Source organism: Acyrthosiphon pisum, chromosome A1, assembly GCF_005508785.2.
Source record: "Acyrthosiphon pisum isolate AL4f chromosome A1, pea_aphid_22Mar2018_4r6ur, whole genome shotgun sequence".
Classification (NCBI taxonomy): Eukaryota; Metazoa; Arthropoda; class Insecta; order Hemiptera; family Aphididae; genus Acyrthosiphon; species Acyrthosiphon pisum.
The window spans coordinates 46162451-46183028 of NC_042494.1; the positions used below are offsets into that span (position 1 = coordinate 46162451).

Below are 20578 nucleotides of genomic sequence, written 5' to 3' on the forward strand. Positions count from 1 at the left end.
ATATTAAAAATACACAGGCACAATTTTTTTTATAAGCCTTTAAAGTTCGATTTTTTACAAGATATTCAAATTTAAAATTAAAAAATGATTTTGTAGTTAAAATTGTATAAAATGTTCAACTTTTATAGCTAAGGATTGAAAACATACAAGTAGTACACAATTAGTGACACCGGTCGGTGCGTTAACTCAGAGTGCATTCATGACTGAATGCAAACACCGTCCACACCGAGCCACTCTTTTGGGTCTGCAACCATCCTTTGGAACAGTAAACATACATCATTCAACCTTGAATATAGTAACACGCATATAGTCATGACTTTGTTATTTAATTTTCTTGGAAAAAAAAATTATAACAAAATTCCCATGCAATACTGTTTTAAAATAAAAAATGTATACCTTCTTTAAATTATATATGTGACAGCAGGTTATTTTTTTTACCAAGTTATTCATAACTAAAGGTAGGACGTTTTTATATACATAAATTATAAATAGGTGCCTAATTATCTTATTTGGGTCATACGGTCAATAGTCTTATATTGCATTTTTATTGGTTTTACTATTCGACTTAAAACGCATTATGACAGTTTAAGGATAAAATATCTCATAAATTATAATCTTACATTATCTATCTGAATTACTAATGGGCAATTATAAGTATATACCTAATAGTCTGGATAATATGGATATAGAAAGTATGTGAGCTTATGGGCTGTAGTGGCATATAATAAAATATTCTAATTAGTTATTACTAAAATTTTTATTATTTTACTGAAAATGTTAAAGCAATTTTACACTGTCGTAAAAGAATCTAATTAGATGATATTGTAGCAATATATCAGGGACCTTGTTTTTTTTCTACAAATATCAATAAAATTGTATTAATACAAGACTAATATTTTCAACATTTTATGGTGTATAGATAATGAAAATATAAACATTCAGTCAAATGATCATGTATCTACAGTTATTAGTTCTTGAATTACAACAAAATGACAAAATCGCTACCAATATGATAAGTTGAGTGAATATGCAATGTTCTAAAAATATAAACTTCAAACGTTCATAAAAATTTAATTTGAGTTTCTTGTAGATATTTTTTTTTTTAAAGTAGACCTATGAGGAATCTCTTGTTTTGCATTTTCAAACATTAGATTTAAAAAGGAAATATTTATGAATTCTCAACTCAAAATAATCAGATAATCTTGATGATTTTTACGTATTTTGTCAAGATTTAAAGTTCAAATGCTTATAAAAAAAAATTGTGACTGGATTTTTAATATTTTTTAAATTGTAACAATATATTAGGAGTTTTTTAGAAAATGTTCAATACTTTTTACCCAACAATTACAATTTTATTGATATTCATAGAAATAAAAACTAAGCAAATTTTCAACTAAAAATGTTCTTAAACAGTTCAAAACAAATAAAATCATTTTGAAAAAATTCCTGATTTTCCTTAATTGTTTTTTGTTTTTCTCGATGCTTTTGAAAACTGTTGGGAATTTTAAATTTTTACCTCCTCAATGAACTAACTAGTTTCACTTTTCAAGATACTACGATTGAATATTGAAGCATTATTTGGACTACTTATCGTGTACACAGGCACAAATCAAAGTAATAAAAATAAAAAACACACATCATTCTAAAAGCAAAATCAAAATCGAAAAATCACTCCTCTCAGAATCTAAAACATCGCTATTTGCTCGCAAGCTAATTTCTACTTGCTTTTTTGTCTCGATGCATCTCATCTTACATAACTTTTACGTGTCTGAGGCAAAAATAGAATAATTATTTATAGCAAAAAAGACGTGGAGGAGCTAAATAATATGATGGTACCTACCTAACTCAATGGTGTAATTTTATATTTTTCTCGAGGGGTTGAACAAATTCAATTACAATATATGAACCATGGTCATATTGGTTTTAGAATTTCTATGGTATCGGCGTTTATTTTTTGAACTTAAAAACTAAATATTAATTATTATTGTGGGAATAGTTTTCTAGTGCTTACACAATACTATATATCCTCAAAATTAGAAAAATTATAGTTATCTACGTTATTTCACCTACAACTGGCCTAACAATTGGACTGTTTTTATAATCAGACAGGGACAAATGTCCACCCTACCCTTCACAAATGACACCACTGTATAAAGTTCTCACGCAATGCCTTCTAGTGGAAAAATTATAACATTTATATTATGGTTTCCTTGTCCTACCAAATTATTCATAACCTAAAGTTAAATATCCCGGTAGAGACAGCTAATTTAAATCATAAATTTTTTAATAGGGTCACTAAAATTGCTCTATCTTTTAACTATACACTATACATTTAGAAATACTTATATAAAGAAAACCCATAAATGCACATAAACATATTTCCTGCAGTAGTCAGTCGACGTGCGTAAGTCAATAAGAAACATAAGTCCATGTTTACATAAGATGAATCCGACGTTCAAACATTTTTTTAAAGGAGGTATGTTCAATATAAATTAAAATATAAGCAACACAATATGAAAATGACACACTATAATTACTGAGCTTAAGTTTTAAAAACGAAAACTATCCCGTAACTATCTATATCTATATATATTTTTTTTTTTAATTGATCACGAAGCCTGGCAACTATGACCATTAGCTGTTGCCTGTTTGTTTTTGTTTGTAGGGGAGGAAATTGTAGGTTTGTATAACGCGTGTGTTTTTTGTTTGGTAGATTTTTTTAGTGGGCACCCGTAGGCAGTGTTGTAAAGTATTTGAGTAAAAGTATTCAAATGCTTTTTTCCGTATTGAATACTTTTTTAAATACTTTTAATTTTGAAGTGTTTGAAACTTGAATGGTATTTTAAATATACTTTTTTTTACTATTGAATACTTTTTTTTTATTCTTTTAATTCTTATTTGGTTCTACTTATAATTATTCTTGTTAAATAAAAATACCATGCCGTCGTGGTTTTGCTTTAACATTATAACAATATAATATTATATATTATTTATAATTTATGCCTTGTAGACAATTTGGTGTCGGTTTTCGTCGATTAAATGTTTTTTTTTCTCCAGGAGACAGTTTATTGTCGACGAAGATCGAAAAGATACATCTGTAGTCGGTACCTATCAATATTCGCTTAAGTCAATAACAAAATATATATTATGTAGAAAGCTTCTGCTTAGCGGCTATTATACTTTATAATAACTTTTTAATTATACGAAAATATTATTACTAATTATTAATACCTACTACCTATTTACAAGAAAATTGTTATCAATAATTATCATTATCGTTTATCGTCGACAACGATCGATGGCGGTATGACTGTATGAGATATCCATATCATACATATAGCTTTAAATTAATATATAACTCTGTAGAGAAAAGTTTATTGTTGTGGTGCAACTAACATGATTGATTAGAATTTTTATTATTGAACGAATCATGTTTTAAAATGCAATAAACAAATTTTTGAATTTAACAAATTATTTCAGAACTAGAAAGTAAAAGGATTTTTTTTTTGTATTTGAAAATTATTATTTATTTCAAATATTTCTGGAAAATATTTGAGTATTTCTTAAATACTTTTCTATTTATAGTATTTGGGTGGTATTTTAAATACTTTATTTTAAGAGTATCTGAGTAATTACTCAAATACTTTTAAAAAGTATTTTTCTTACAACACTTCCCGTAGGTATACGCCATGTCCGGCTGGGGGATGGCGGCACTTTTTCAGAATCGTTGAGAAAACCGTCCCCTCAGAATTTAACTCACAGAATTTACATAAAAACGTCGTTCTAGAATCCAGGCAGTTACAACAATATTACGCTACCTAATCAGGGCACTGATGCTGCCATTGCATCGGATTAGTGCTGAACACAGCGGCAACACACATCCCATGACGTCAATCTCCTTGTCACAACATGTCCCAAATAAATAGAGGCCCTATTTCCAGAGGACTTCAGAGTATCTGGAGAGTAAACAGAAGTAGTTATCCCAAGCTTATAGTACTTGTGTGGGTCGAGGACTTGTAACAGCCGCATCACCATTCGCCGTCCACATAAAGTACATTCCCTGTTATAGTGTAAATTACAATACCTACTCTCCGGCAGAATATATCGACTCTGTCGACAAATTTAATAACTAAATTAATATTCCAATTATTTATATTGTGATGATAAATATAATAATCATTTATCGTATTTAATACATTGTGATCAAATATAAATTTAACAAACTTCAAACCTCTTCCAATCCAATACACGACGTGTACGTGCATTCGTCGTTAAAGAAGCGTGGAGCAACCGAACGGTGACAGTGGCAGGTTATTACACCAGCCTTGCTTCAAATGATGATGGCAGAAAAAAAACACATACACATTAGGTATTGTAAATAGGTACAATACATAATGTATTATACATTCATCGCTACGTTTAAAATGTGTCTACTAATATTATTATAATAGTTTAATAGTATAACTAATCAAGAGCGTCCATCTTCGAAAATCCAGGGGGGGCTGGGTGTCCGAGTACACTGTGTTTTTCAATAATATTGACCTTTCTGTTAATCTGTTAATTGCTATATGTAAATTTACGTAGCATAATTATATTATATGACTCAATGACTGTATTCATACAATAGTATTTATCAATTCATCATATCTATATAAAATAAATAAGATTAGGTAGTTCAATTTCTAATAAAATGTAAATATATAACATAAATAATTCACTTTATGAGTTAATTAATAGTTAATACAATTAGTGTCAACTAGGTACCTACTACATACTTAAAAGAATAAAAAACATTATGTAACTAATTATTAATAAACTTTAAAATAAAAACTGTAAATTCCTTTTATTTTTGGAAAATTCGTCCACAAAATTTTGAATTAAGGTCAGGTAGGGTAACAGTGACGTGGTTTTGCAAAATCTCAGTTTAATGGAACATTATACCATTTAACTGTATTCTTACGTGGAACATAGTTTTTTATCATCCATTAATGAACGTATCAGGAATTCAAATATGTATTTAAAAATGTGTTTTAATAATTTTTTAGTTGAAAAAAAATTACATATTCAAAAAAAAAAAAAGTGTCGCACTTTCCCTGCTACCGGGGTAAGTGCAAAACCGGTACTTTTAATGCAGTTGTATACAAGCTATTTCTTGGACGGGGCAAGTGCCATAAGCTAGGTAATGAAAATTTTCAAAGAAATTCCGTTGAAAGAATTCAATTATTTAATTTTATCAAGATTTGACAAACTATCAGTTTTTTTTAAATTTATAGTTAATACATATCAGTTTTTTTTAAGTTTTGGTAATTTAACACATATTCAAAGTTTAATTGTCAACTATTTACATATTTAATAATAAATATTTGTAACTCATAAATATTTTAGTCACAAACAATGTTTATAAAATCTTTTTAATTATTTAACAAAATAAGGCATGTCGCACTTTCCCCGAGTGGAACTTTACACGGGGGAAGTGCATAATTGGCTAATACTCATTTGTATCATACAATTAGCATAATTCATAAATTAAATAATATTATAAATATAAAATAACATTTATTTACCTAATTTGAAATTATTTTGAGCAATTTAAGTGGGTAAACTAGCCACTATAGGCCGTTGAATTATCGTCGATTTAAAAAAAAAATACGAGTAAATAACTGATTAGCTTTTTGAATAATGATAACTGCTATGTTTGACATCCTAAGTCCTAAAGTGTAACCGACATTATACAACATTCGATTACTATTAAACTTCGTAATCTTCATGAAATTAACTTTAAAATTGAAAGATTGTATTTTTATAACCCGATTAGGCACTAGCCCCGTTAGGCTCTTACCCCACCTGACCTACCTTACATTTAAATCATCAATTTTCTGTCTATGTATACTAAGTATACATAGTCCAGATAGTTTCTGCTCTGTCATTATAGACCTTAACCATGTTTTTACACGGCGAAGCGTATATACGAAATGACCTGTCAACCGTACATGTGTAGGAGGTATGGTCATGTAAATGATGATACATTATTTAATTGACGGTAAAAAGTCACAGTCTTTAAGAAAGTATGACATATTATATTCTTCACTAATTTTATGATAATCAATTTTCTTTATTCAATGTATCAATTATAATATAATTATGTTTAAATAATTAAATATTAAATTTATAATAGACTTGGAATATCTAGAGGGGGACATGTCCCCCTTTGCCCTCCCCAAAGGACGCCCATGTAACTAATATAATATGTTACCAATGAGTATTGACAGTCACATTTATATACAAAAATAAATACGAATGTTGGTATTATAATTTGAACCAATGGCAACTATTTATAAACAAAAAAGAAATCGAAAATGATCATCACGAATCTTCAAATCAATGTGTAAGCACATTTTCAAGACACAAATTTTGGAAAGTCTTTTCTTAGTGCCTATAGTGGGTCTTATCTGCATCATAAAACGAAACTACTGACCAAATTGCATACCTACTCATAACTCATAAGTCAAGTCAAGGGTAGTTTGGGCGGTTCCAGCTAGGCGATTATGAAACTGTTAGTTAGTCATTCAGTCATGACAAGTTTTTATATATATATTTATATATATAGATATAGATATGATAATATAATATTTAAATGTAGGTATACTATATATCTATTATACAGTATCCTACATACATGGACGTATTTACAATGAATTCACCCTAGGGCTAACCAGGGCTATAGGTATATAGCCACTAGCCATGTATGTACAATTATCGACCGTCGATCATAGATAATTATTATTATATGTGTTGTGTAATGTGTATGACGTACAAACGATGATTACGAGTCATTGATCAGACTGACGTGTGTATGTGTTTCATGTGTTTCATTAAATTTTTTTTTGTGTTTGTCATTACGTTTTAGGACAGTAAAAGTGCTTGGATTTTCTTCAACAGTATCTTTTCTGATAGGAAAGTGAATCTAGTTGGTACTTTGGGAGGTAAAAGTAAAAATTTCCCAGTAGTTTTAATAAGCGCCGTGAAAACAAAAGAAAAATTAAGGAAAAACGGGAATTTTTACGCGAAATCTGTTTTCGAGAAAATCGATTTTGGTTTTTGGTGTAACTCTAAAACAAATGAACGTATATACATGAAATTTTTACTGGTTGTTTATATTTGCATTTTCTATACACGATAACATTTTCAAAATATTTTGATTTATTTTGAACTGTTTAGGGACATTTTTATTTTCCATTTTTTTTTTAGTTTTTTTTTTAAAATATCAATAAAATTTTATTTGTTGGTTTCGAAAGCTTGAAAATTTAATAGAAGGCTCCTAGTATTTTGTTTCAAAGGCAGATAAAAAATATTAAAAATCTTTAGTCACAATTTTTTTTTTATAAGCATTTTAAGTTCAAAAATTTACAAAATATGGAAAAATCACGAAAATTAGCAAATTATTTTGAGTTAAGAATTCGTAAAAAATTTTCTTTTTAAATCTAAGATTCGAGAATGTAATACAAGATTCCTCATAAGTTTGTCTACCTTTTTTAATAAAAAAATGTCTACAAACAAGTAAAATTAAATTTTTATGATCGTTTGAAATTCAAATTTTTACAACATTGGATATTCACTCGATTTCTCACGTAACGATTTTCTTATTTTGTTGTAATTAAAAAACGTATGACTGTAGATCCTTGCAAATTTCACTGAAGGTTTATATTAGCATTTTCTATACACCATACAATTTTGAAAATATTTTGGCTCTTTTTGAGCTGTTTACGGACATTCTCAGTTTTAATTTTTTTTAGTTTTTTTTCTATAAATATCAATAAAGTTTTATCTGTTCGGCCAAAAAATGTAAAAATTTAATACATAGTTCCTGATATATTGTTATAATAGCAGTTGAAAAATATTAAAAATACATAAATACAATTTTTTTTTTATAAGTATTTGAAGTTCAAATTTTGACAAAATACAAAGTACAGGGTTCCAGCGGCGCTCGACACCACCTTGCCCGCCAGAAAACCTCCAGTAACACTCGAAAAAATTAAAAGGATAGAGTGGAAAGTCAGAAATCACAGTAAGCCCGTGGCAAATAAGGTGGAGTTCTTCGCCAAAATAGCAGTGAACCAGTCTTACTGGATGTCGAGAGATGAGCTGAGCGGAATCTCCCCAAGATACCACTCACCTATACAATATGATACAGACGGATCACGGGTTTTTTCAGTTCTACTTATATCGGATGGGCAAGGCCCGAGCCCCAAGTACATGCTCTATCTTTGCTCTGACACTGCTGAGCACACCGTATTTTATTACCCTCGATCGGACGCTGTGAGGTTGGAAATCTCGTCTGGAACGTCTTCACACCACGGATGACATACCTGAACTACTTTGTAGGCTGGCACTCGAAATACTCCCACGGCTCTATTTGACGTGGAAGAATTGTACAGATTACTCTACCGCATGGAAATAGAGCCAATAAAAGTCTTAGAAACAGGACGAAAAGCGATTGAGGCAACACTAAGAGAAAATGGACCGACCAGACGTCTGAGGTGCCACAGACTACGACTCTTCACTCAATCCTATAGCACCACGGGAGAAAAAGGCGATCACGACAACCATGATGCCCTCATTGTTATATTGTTGTTTATATTGAATGTTATATTTTGTAATGTAATTTAAATTTTTGTTTTTTTTTAATAAATTATGTTGCACGGGGAAGGTCCCCGGTAAGTATTGTGCAAACGGTTCACCCCTATTTGGTGATACTACAAGAAAAAAAAGCTATTATCTTAATCCATTGAATATTATTGTTATCACATTATCTGTTCAAAACTAACTACAGTTTTATATCAATGTTTTTTTTACAGATTGTACGAACATAACGAAACCAAGTCCGATGGAAACATGTAATGATCATACTTGCACCATTAATTTAAACATTTTAAAGCAATGCGGTTTTTATCAAATATTTGATCCAAACAGCAAAAAGATATTCGGTTGGAATGTTTACCGTATTTCTTTTATTGCGTTAACCGTGATAACCCAGTGTTTAATTGGTTTCGGGAATTGTGGATTTTTGTTTGAATTGGAAGACACTACTGACAACATTGATTTATTTCTGATCATATTCTCTAATTCATATTTTTGCCTTACTGAGTGGAAAGTGGTCATACTTATAATCAACAGGAAAAAATTTTTGGAGCTTTTGGACGTTACAGATTTAATATTTTTGAAGAGCAAACAGTGTCGTAATAACATTAAAATACTGTGCAAACACCGTATCAGGGCTTTACAACTTACAAACTTATATTTCATGTTTTGCATTTTTGTGATCATTGAATGGATTATCTTTCCAATAATGATAAACTCATTCATAGCGCACAAAACTGAGAATCGGCGCTTAGAGAACGTTGTAAACAGGCGATATCCTGTTGATGTAAACACTTATAATAAGTATTATATTCTGTTTTACGTATTCGAAATAATAATAGGAGTGAAAACAGTATACTTAGTATTGATGGTCGATATATTATTATTGTCTATCGGTTGGGCGATAATTATTCAATACGAAGTACTGGCTGAAGCGTTTAAGAACATCGGGTATAATGAAAACCTTCAAAAGGGTGAGAATAAATGTTTACTGTTATTTAAAAAAAATATGTGTCATTAGAAACTATAGAATCTACTCTACGGTTGTTGGATAAAAACAGGGAATACGCAAAATCACTAGGTAGAAAAAAAAATGTTTTTTTTCCGTATTGTCTTAAATTTCGATCAATTTTTATTCTTTGAAACAATCGTCCCTAACACTGAACACTTCACACCATTAAAATAATTGTACCGATCAAATTTATTACACCTACCTACGCAAATAGAAGCCAAACGTCAAACTGCCAAATTAAATGCTTTTAATGAAGTTCTATATAGTTTTTTAATATTTGTGCATACAATATTAGTTGTTGTGTACATATCTACACAACTAAATAAATAAAAGGTTCTGTTGGACTTAAAACGACTGACTCGCCTTGGGGCCGAGCGTCGAGCGTGGTAGGGCAGGCCCGCTGTGGATCAAATCTGTACACGCAGCGGAATGCCATATACGCCGGCCGTGCTCATTCCCACGGCGGATACATAGTTACATATATATGTCAATGAAATGCTTATATTACAAATAATTATATTAATAATGTAATGGGTTTATAACATAGTATACTCTCATGGTTATATGCAATATAATATATAGTTACCAGCATTTTATAAATTTTTTTTTCAGATCATGATCATGATGTAGATGATTATAAATATTTTAAATCAATTTTGTTTGATCAACAACAACTTGATTCGTAAGTATAATATGAAATAATACAAATTTTTTATTTTAGTGACAGTCATCGCCTTTTGGAGCTTTAAACATTTTGTTGTTCAACTTAGAGTATGGTTTGTGGTAGAAAATTTAATCTAGGAGGTATATATTGTGGTAGGGAGGTGACCAGGTGGAATTAAAAGTAAAGACTATAACAATGATAGAATGTGACAAGTATATTATGTCATTTGGCTGAGGGTCATTTTATAATTTTGTGCGAGTGTGGGACACGGACACCGTTACCGTGACGTCATTGAGGCTGGAAGCCTAAAATATAATAAATTGTATTTTTCTGACCGATTACTCGTTACAGTTGCCATGACAACCTAATAATAATAAAGATGAAATTAATGTTATAAAGTTACTAGGTTGCCCCTAACAACCGATGATTTGGTTTAATAATTTGTGGCAGTAAAATTATCTTATAAGGGGGGGGGGGGGGGAGAATGGGCGATATGGCTGAATTTATATATTTATTAACAGGGGGATCTATCCTTCTAATCATCCCCTTCCCTTTTCGCCCACCACTGTTAACAATTTTATATATTTTACATACTAGATATAAATTATATATACTTTAAACTTTTTAACTTAATTACAAATCCTTATTAGTTATAATTTATCAATATTATCTTACAGGCTATGGTTTACATGTCAAATAGTAAATATAATAATTATATTACAGTTAGGTACCTACTTATTAAGTTAAAATTTTGACATTATTGTTATTAAATTATTTACATAAACAAGTAACAACAACCTATATTCAAAGTATTTTTGGTACTGGTCTAGTTGACCCCCGCCAAGACGCCAAGAAAGAATTCCCCCTCCACTCAGGTTTAGTTGACGCCTGCCACTTACATCTCTTGTGTTATCGATATTATAATAATTTGTCATAAAATCCATATACTGCATATTATTAAAAAGCGGGTAAGTAGATGTCGCTCTGCTGTACAGTAGGTTACAAGTGGGTCAATGTATAAATGATTGTATTAAACTTGAATTCAATGATATAATAGTCTGGATATTTTATATTGTTATTATTTATTATAGCCTGTAAGTTAAATTGGTATTATAATGTTTTATTCGTTTCTATGGTGATAAACAAAGCGATAGAAATTATTATTAAAAATTATTTAAAAATCCTATTTTTAGCGGTTTTTTGTAATTTGTCGGTGTTTTTCCCGTAAAATTAAATAATTATAGAGAAAATCGAAAAATGACCTCTCTAAAGTACCATCTTGATCCAATTTTCTAAAAGATAAGATACTATATGTTGAAATCGAAGCACTCCTTCTGGTAGAAATTTTGTATACAGGATAAAAAAAAAAATTAAATTAATAAGCACCATTGTAAAACCACTAGCTTCCTCGCTCCGTTCAGAATCTAAAAAGGTACGAAAACGGAAAATTATATACGTAGGTTATTCGTGTAAAAGCACTTATGAAATATATCTTCTTCATCACTGAATATATATAATATTCTAAAAAAAACCGTAGTACTAAAACAAAAACCATGAATTTCCAACAATTTTTTTGTGACGAGGATGATAATTTATCTGCAATAATTTTTTTGTAAAACGCAAATATTATTCGTAAAACTAGGACTTGCTACAATGTGATATGGAATAATTTTAGATGTACAAAGGGATTGGTGGCGATGTCATTTAAGATCATGTCGAGCCTTTCAGAAAAAGATGTTAAGACCAATAATAATTGGATTCATAGTGCTAGGTAAAGTTAATAACTATTGCATTAACTTAATTTATCGTTGTGCTCATGAACTAACATCAGTGAACTTTTAAACGTCAATTTATAATGAGCAATCTACTGTAGGTACTAGATTTGAATAACTTTATTCGAGAATTATGGGTATGGAAACTTTCTCAAGGAGATTAAAAAGTAGCAGGTACTCAGGTACTGGTGCTATTGTTGAGATTGATGAGAGTTTATTTGTCAGACGTAAAAATAATGTAGATCGAATACTTAGAAATAGGTATTTGATGACATATGTCGTGAGGACAATGAGTGCTTCATCGTATATGTGTACCCGATCGGTCGGAAAATACGTTATCGCCAATTATTTGTGAACATAATATTCGAGTTAGATCGACCATTTTATCTGATTCCTGGAGAGCCTTACAATATTCAAGAAACTGGCCTTTATAATCACTTAACAGTATACCAGATACCTCAAATATAATTTTGTGAATCCTATAAGTCGAGCTCATACAATTCAGAATGTAGGGAAGTAGGAACTAAATGGAACAACTGGAAACGAAGAGTGACTAAGAAAAACTTCCTAGATTCTTATTTGGCAGAGTTTATGTGGCGAAGTAAATTTAACGGACAAGATCCTTTTAATCATATGCTGCAAAACATATTAGCATTTTGGCCACCTGCATAATTTATGAATAATGTATTTTTTTTGTAAAATTTTTTTACTTTTTATTTATTCGCATTTAATATGTCTATTTTTATTTCGACCACTTGAGTATTATTAGTTATTAGTTATTATTATTATGAGTATTATTATAGTTTATGAGTTTATGAGTATTTTTATAGTTTAAATGTATAAGCTATAAATATAGTGCGATAAATGCTTCAAATAGTTTTTTTACCTTTTTAATTTTAGTAAGTGGTGAGCGGCAACCAAACCTGAGTGAGCGTACTTTTTATTGTTGGGGCAACTAGACCAGTACCGTATTTTTATTTATTTTTACAGGAAAGTAAAACTTTATTTTCCAATTGTGAAGCCTATTGTGTTGATGCATGTTGCTATTAATTCAGTCTTATTCATAATGTTGTCGAACTCATTCTTAATGGTAATATTTGAATATAATAATTTATAGCAAGCAATTTATTAGACTTGAGGACTGAGGTGTACTGTATAATAAGTCAACATTTTAATATAGTACCTACAAACTACTTAAAAATGTTCATCGTGCCTACTACATAGTACATAGGTATGTTTTGGTATTTAATTAATTAGTTTATTTTGCTTATTAGGTTTTCTTATCAACAGAATCATTTACTTATAAAATCGTAAACCTATTCAAGATCGGCACTGGAATTTTATATATATGTTTACAATTATTTCTGTATTGTCATTTATTTGATAATATTAACTTAAAAGTTGGTATCTAAATATAATAATAGGTTTAAATACATTATTTTGATTTAAATCGATAATAATTAAACTATATTACGCAGAGAAAATCTGTCAACCTTGGAATATATTCTTGTAATTGGACGAAGATGGATTTAAAATTTAAAAAGTTATTATTATTAACCATGCAGATCAATGACGCTAATTATATAACGATTAAAGCTTCGACAAAAACAATTGTCAATTTACCAATATTTGCTAACGTAAGTATTAATTTATTAGCTAACGACTTATTTATAAGCATATATCAATAAAAAAATACTATTCAGAACCACCGATGCTTTATTGCTTTAATATTTCTATATAATTTCAGGTTTTAATGACGTCTTACAACATTGTATCCGTCATGGTAAAAACAATGAGTAAATATAGAAAGACATAAGTAACCATACAAATACACAATAGATTATCAACTATTTTGTCTTATTAACAGTTTCAATATTTATATAGAAGTATAGAACATTAAAAAATATTATGTAATTCACCTATATGGAAATATTCTTTCATCTCACCTATATTTAAAAAAGGAGACAAATCTCTAGTCACTAATTATCGACCAATCTCTAACATTTCTATACTTCCTAAAATTTTTTCTAAACTGGTTAAAAAAATTATTTTCCCCCTATGTGGTCATATTCTTATTAATGAACAACATGGCTTTCGTCCTAAGCGTTCAACAATTACTATTTTATGTTTATTTAAACAATCAATTTTAGATTCATTTGTAGATAAAGCTCAAATAGACGTAATTTATACGGATTTTGAAAAGGAATTCGATAGGGTTAACCATTCTTTATTAATTTATAAACTAAAACTATATGGGTTTAGTGATCCTTTACTTTCTTGGCTTAACTCATTCCTAATAAATCGTATACAAGTTGTTAAATACAAAAATTTTATATCTAATTCAATAAATGTATTATCAGGTGTTCCCCAAGGTGACCACCTATCTCCATTACTTTTTTCTTTTTTCATTAACGATATTAATAAAGTTCTAAATTTCTCAAAATGTCTATTATTTGCTGATGACACTAAAATATTTAAAAAAATAAAGTGTATTGATGATTCATTGGAACTTCAAGCCGACTTAGATAATATTTATAAATGGTGTATCTATAATGGAATGTCCTTAAATATTGATAAATGCTCCGTTATTTCGTAATCTTTAAAAAAAAATACTATACTTTATAATTATGTTTTACATAATACAAATCTAACACGTAAATATATTATTGAAGACCTAGGAGTTTCATTTGACACAAAATTATCTTTTAGCAATCATGTTAATTCTATTCGAAATAAATCATATATGAAGTTGGGATTATTAAAACTTATGTGTTTTCAACGATAGTTCAGCTTTAAAAATATTATATTATTCCTTAGTACTCTTCCATATTGACTATGCCTCTTTAATTTGGCACTCTGATAGCATTTGTCAAAACCAGAGTCTATCTAGTATACAAAATAATTTTTTGAGATATTTATCTTTTAAATGTCATTTTGAAAGACGTCCTCATTTTGGGTATATTAATTTTAGTATTTTTTTTAATATTGCTCCTTTAAATAGTAGATTTAAAATGTTAAATTTAAAATTTCTTTTTGAACTATTACATAATTTAATTGACTGCCCAGAACTTTTAGAGCGTATTAATTTCAATGTAAATATAAAAAATTCAAGAAATAAATATCTTTTTTATTTATCAATTATTAAAACTAACTACATGTCATACTACCCTGCTATTATATTAATGTCATGTGGTAACTTTTTTAACAACTTGGACCTGTTCAATATGACTCTTAGCTCTTTGAATTGTTATTTTTAGATTATTACCTACTATTATATTTAATTTAATCGAACTGTTATATAATCAATTGTCTAACTTTTAATTTCTATATATATTATATTTTTTTCTTATTTTTCTCTCGTTCTTATATCATTTGTTTTAACTTTTTAGTATAACACACACCTATGAAACTGTCATTATTTTTATTATTGTAAATTGGAAATTTTATTCCGTTAATAAAATAAAATATTATTATTATATATTATTGATTTTACATAATATCGGTAGGTACGAGTGGTACGACTGTCTGATTATTTATGTACCAATAAAATTGTGAATTATAGTCACAACTTACCAGTCATGCCTATGGTTTCTATAGAAGTCCTTACAATATAGGCACATCAATAGAATTAGTATTCTAGTGTTTTTTCTTGGTTTAATAATTATTAATTTTCAAAGCTGTAGAATAATTTTATTTCCTACGCTTATATAATCACGTCAAGGCCCCTGCAAACCCTATGAATTTTTCATCAAGTCTACCTTAGTGACTGACAAAAATTAAGGTACTTTTAATGGTTGAATTAAAAAAAAAATGTAAAGATTTTTGATTTGATAATTGATAAAGAAATTAACAAGTATAGTTAATAGTCAGAACATAATATATTCAATATTTTGAATAGATTTTAGTATAAAAAATTGATTCATGAAAAATTTATTCCCGTCAAGAATTTGCTGAAATTGAAAAAGTACTCTAATTAAATTGGTTTTTTTTGTACGAGTATGTTAAACTTACTCGTCTTTTTTATATTTCTTAGGCACCTGTTATTATTATTTTCTTGATGGGTAAAAGGTTTTTTTTTATCGATGCTTTTTTGGAGTTTGACTAGTTTGGCCATTTGTATAGCTTCTGTAGGTAATTCAGAAGAACCCTGGAGAGGAGGTAATACATTTTTTAAAAGTAGATATATTATGTATAATTATTTATCGTTCGCTCATTACGAAACAATATAAGGTTTGTATTATTAATTTTAAAAAAAATACCCATCATGGTAATTGAATAACATTATTAGTGAAACTATTTTAGTGCACATCACCAAGCCAAGATGGCAAGAACTATAAAGAATCTATCACCTTCTATCTATCGATCGATCGATCTATTAATCTACATATCAAACTTCGTTTGATATTTAGGATTACAAAAGCTTGCAGATAAAAACAATTCTAGCAAGTGATGATTAACTATAAAAATTTTAAATAGGTATAGGTAGAAATTAGGACAGTAGGAACAATAATACAGTTAAAATGTTTTTTGAAAAATATACAAAAACATAATATTATAATGAAACATCCCCATTAATGTAAAACGTTCAATTTAGAAATTATAATAATTCTTATTAGAGATATTATGGCCGACATGGGTTGTATAGTAAGGGTGTCGGAGAAATTTAAAATATGAATAGTAAGGGCATTGCGCTCTACTGAACGGCAGGGAGACGGCCAGTTGCGATCGGACGCTACCACCAGATAGCGCAGTGCCAGACAGCTGTCTCCGCAACTATGGACAGTATCTGGCTAGCTCGTTCTAACTTGTTATTACCAGTGCCGATCTGCTAAGTATATATAAAACCAAAACTACACTCACTGTCGTGAGACGCTCGCAGTAGCCGGCGTCAAATCAGCCGTACGGCAGGCCTCTAGTTAATAGCTAGAGTTAGTGTTCAAATTCCATAAATAGGACTGACGACTACCCTAATCTTTCACAATATATAATTGCTTCACTGTGCACTAGTGGTTCCATTACAGGCCCGCGCACCGTAGCAGTCTTAACGTCCGGCTAACTGCAAATTCGTCTCACACAAAATTTTTTTTATTTAGGGGCCTAAAATGTTTTCACTCGTCAACGTGGAAAAGCTTAATGATATTGTATACGGTTTAATTATTCTATCATAATATTAAGAATACTTTTTGTTGAAGTACACGAATATACAGAAGCTAAAGGTTTATAATAATAAGATCGGATAATATGTACATATGGGGTATAGGTAGATGGCTATAGCAGTGGAGGCTCGTGCCAAGTTGCAATGATGCGACCGCACTCCCGAGTACATTTTTAAAATAAAATTATATTCGTAATTATACTTCTTATAGTAATTAAATAGGAATCACGATGGTCTATATTTCTTTCGAAATAATTTAAATAATCAGAATTGTGTTTGAAAATATTTTCTTAATCTGGTAATTATTCCAATGCAATAAGAATAATCTAAAAATTAAACGAAGGCTGAGCGTCTAACGTGAGTCACGTAGATACTCGCCTGTATACTATACAGTGTATAATCGCTAATATAGAAAACTCGATATCTTTGAGTAGGGCAATGCAATTTGAATTCTGTTTTCTATTTGGTTGTTATGACATAAAAATACACTTTTTGATGGCCTATGAATTTTTTTAACTTAATTAGACTTGCGCATACGCAATACAACTTTTTTGAACTACTAATTGTTTAATGCATTTTGGTAGTTGAACCAACTTTCTAAGTCCAAAATTGACCAAGTTACAGCCAATCAAAATACGCGCAATTTTCAGTTTTTTGCATTGTAATTCTGAAAATAATTGTTCTAACATTTTTTAGGATTATTCATAGTTCATAAATTATAATACATAATTATAATACCGAACGTTTAAATATCGTCTAAATTATTAGTAATAAAAATGTTAATCCTAAAAATATTAGAACAATTATTTTCAGAATTACAATGAAAAAAAAGGTGGGTAAGTGGATGTCACTCTGCTGTACAGTAGGTTACAAGTGGGTCGCTGTATAATGGATAGTATTAAATTTGACTTCAATGATATAATAGGTATCACTGTATAAGAAAAACGATTCCGAGCGGAGACGGTATGTAAGTCTAGGTATACGATATATTATATACTTATCTATGGTATTAAAAAAAAAATTGACCAATAATAGGTACCTATCTATAATAAATTCCAAATTAATCATATCACAATATCCATTAGGTACTTATAACGCGTTATACATCAACAACAAATCGTGGTACTATCATAGATATATAATAATATACTTTAGAAGTTTCAAGTACCCACGAATAATATTATACAATCACAACAAAATAACTAAAATTCCAGGTTATTCCAGGTTTTTTAATATGTAATTTCGTCCAAATTTGAGCTTAAAATGACTATAAAAATAAACAGAGCTTATGTGTTTTTTTTAGATTTTTTGGTAACAGAAATTACTACTTATGTAGAATCTTGTTTTAAATTTTCAATCCTTAAAAGTTGAACATTTTATAAATTTTTAACTACCAAATAACTATTCAGTTTTAAATTTGATAAATGTTGTCAAAATTCGATCTTTAAATCCTTATAAAAAAAAATTGTGCTTATATATTTTTAATATTTTTCAACTGCTATTGTAACAAAAGATCAGGAGCCTTATAGTAATTTTTTACACTTTTTGGCCCAACAGATAAAACTTTATTGATATTTATAGAAAAAAAAACTAAAAAAATTGAAAACTGACAATGTCCGTAAACAGTCACAGAAATGACGAGCAGTTGGCACACATGCGACAAAAACTGCATAAAAAAGTCGTGTTAGGCACTGGAGGTCTACCATACGAACTCATACTCGCTATAGGCCGACCTTACATGATTACGGCGAATATTGATGTGTCCGATGGCCTCGCCAATGGTGCTATTGGTCACTTGGAGTTCATTGAATATTTTCGTCATGATCAACATGAAGAATCTAGTGACGATGATGAAATTTTGGAAGATAATACAGTGCGTCGTTGGTGGTTGCGTTTTCCTGATAACTGTAAAATTGGGCGAAAAATAAAAAGACTTTCTGCTAGATATGTACAAAGAAACGGCATAGCAAGAAATTTGGTTCCCATTGCCAGAAAGAACGCTACTATTTATTTTGATAAAAATCGAACTACTAGTGCGAAACGGAATCATTTCCCTTTGATTCCAGCTACTGCTATGACGATTCATAAATCACAAGGAGGCACTTTCGACCAAATTGTTTATTCTTATGATAAAAAGCACGATCAACAACTCATCTATGTTGCTCTTTCAAGAGTTACAAGTATCGAATGATTATTTATAGTATCCTCAGATAACAACCGCACTTTTTATCATGGAAGGAGGACGCCAGGATCATTGCTTCCACTTAAAAATGAATTTACTCGACTTGCAGGGAATACGTTACGAACCAAACAAGATTCAATTCTAGAATTATTGCGTGCGAAACAATCGGCATCGATTCTAATATTCAATTGTCAAAGCTTGAGAGCTCATAATAACGACCTAACTGATGCTGTGACACAGGAATGTACTTTTCTTATGCTCAGTGAAACGTGGATTAGAAACGACGAACATATTTCAATTCCAAATTTTGATTGTCGTGTTCAATTCAAACGTGAAGGTGTACGAGCTGGTTGTGTCGCAATTTATCAGAAGCAAAATACTTCTCATATAACGACACCAAACATGGACATTGAATATCGCCAAACAACAGGTCTAACAGTGACTTCAAGACCGATTGGAGACTTATGTTCAGCCGAATGTATATTACTGAACGAGCAGAAAGTTCTTTCTGTCATCGTCTATATATCGCCCAACCGACATATAAACGATATCGTAAAATACTTGCACTTAGTTCTACTTCCATACACTCCGGGAGGAGCTGCAGAACTTGGAGAAGATTACGACAAAATGCCAATGATACTGGGAGGCGACTTCAACATCAACTTTTCATCAAATGAGGCACAACCACTGATTTCGTTTTTAGAAAATAAATTAAATTTAAAGATGAATAACGCTCGAAATATTCCGAGTACCAACTACAAAACTACACTAGACGGTGTGTTCTCGCGATTTTTAAAACTTATACAATCAGAAATTTATATATCTTATTTCAGCTACCATAAACCAATAATTATATGTATAAAAGATATTGAAGAAATATAAATTTTAAAGAGAACGTGATCTTGTATGATTATTGTTACCTTATTATACAAATTCCCACTCAAACCATGACATTATATTCCCCAATCAAAGTCGTACTACAGCTAAGATGTTTACACATCATTCGTGAGTACAAAGGCACTCATTCACTTTTTTTATTATCTTTTGCCTTATTGACTCATTTGGTTAATGCATCTTAAATGGCCCTGTCCCAAAGTGAGTCCAATAAGAGGAAACTACAGGATTATAAATTGAACAAGCAGAATGTAGATATAGG

General features: G+C 29.8%; 1 protein-coding gene across 1 annotated transcript; it reads left to right on the forward strand.

Annotated features, from left to right (window-relative positions):
- The first annotated feature begins 1503 nt into the window (after positions 1–1503).
- On the forward strand, positions 1504–15563 carry LOC100573389. Its single transcript, XM_003243792.4, has 7 exons — positions 1504–2476; positions 8856–9611; positions 10262–10331; positions 13076–13175; positions 13360–13485; positions 13564–13722; positions 13833–15563. Exons 1-7 carry the CDS (start codon positions 2443–2445, stop codon positions 13899–13901), a joined length of 1314 nt encoding a protein of 437 aa, XP_003243840.3. The 5' UTR covers positions 1504–2442; the 3' UTR covers positions 13902–15563.
- Positions 15564–20578: the final 5015 nt, after the last annotated feature.

Bases quoted from the DNA above. Each gene is read 5' to 3' on its own strand.
- LOC100573389 (XM_003243792.4), top strand. From the start codon at position 2,443: ATGAATCCGACGTTCAAACATTTTTTTAAAGGAG. The intron at 10,332-13,075 runs GTAAGTATAATA...TTATTTTTACAG, and splicing joins GATCAACAACAACTTGATTC to GAAAGTAAAACTTTATTTTC. The intron at 13,176-13,359 runs GTAATATTTGAA...TTTGCTTATTAG, and splicing joins TGTCGAACTCATTCTTAATG to GTTTTCTTATCAACAGAATC.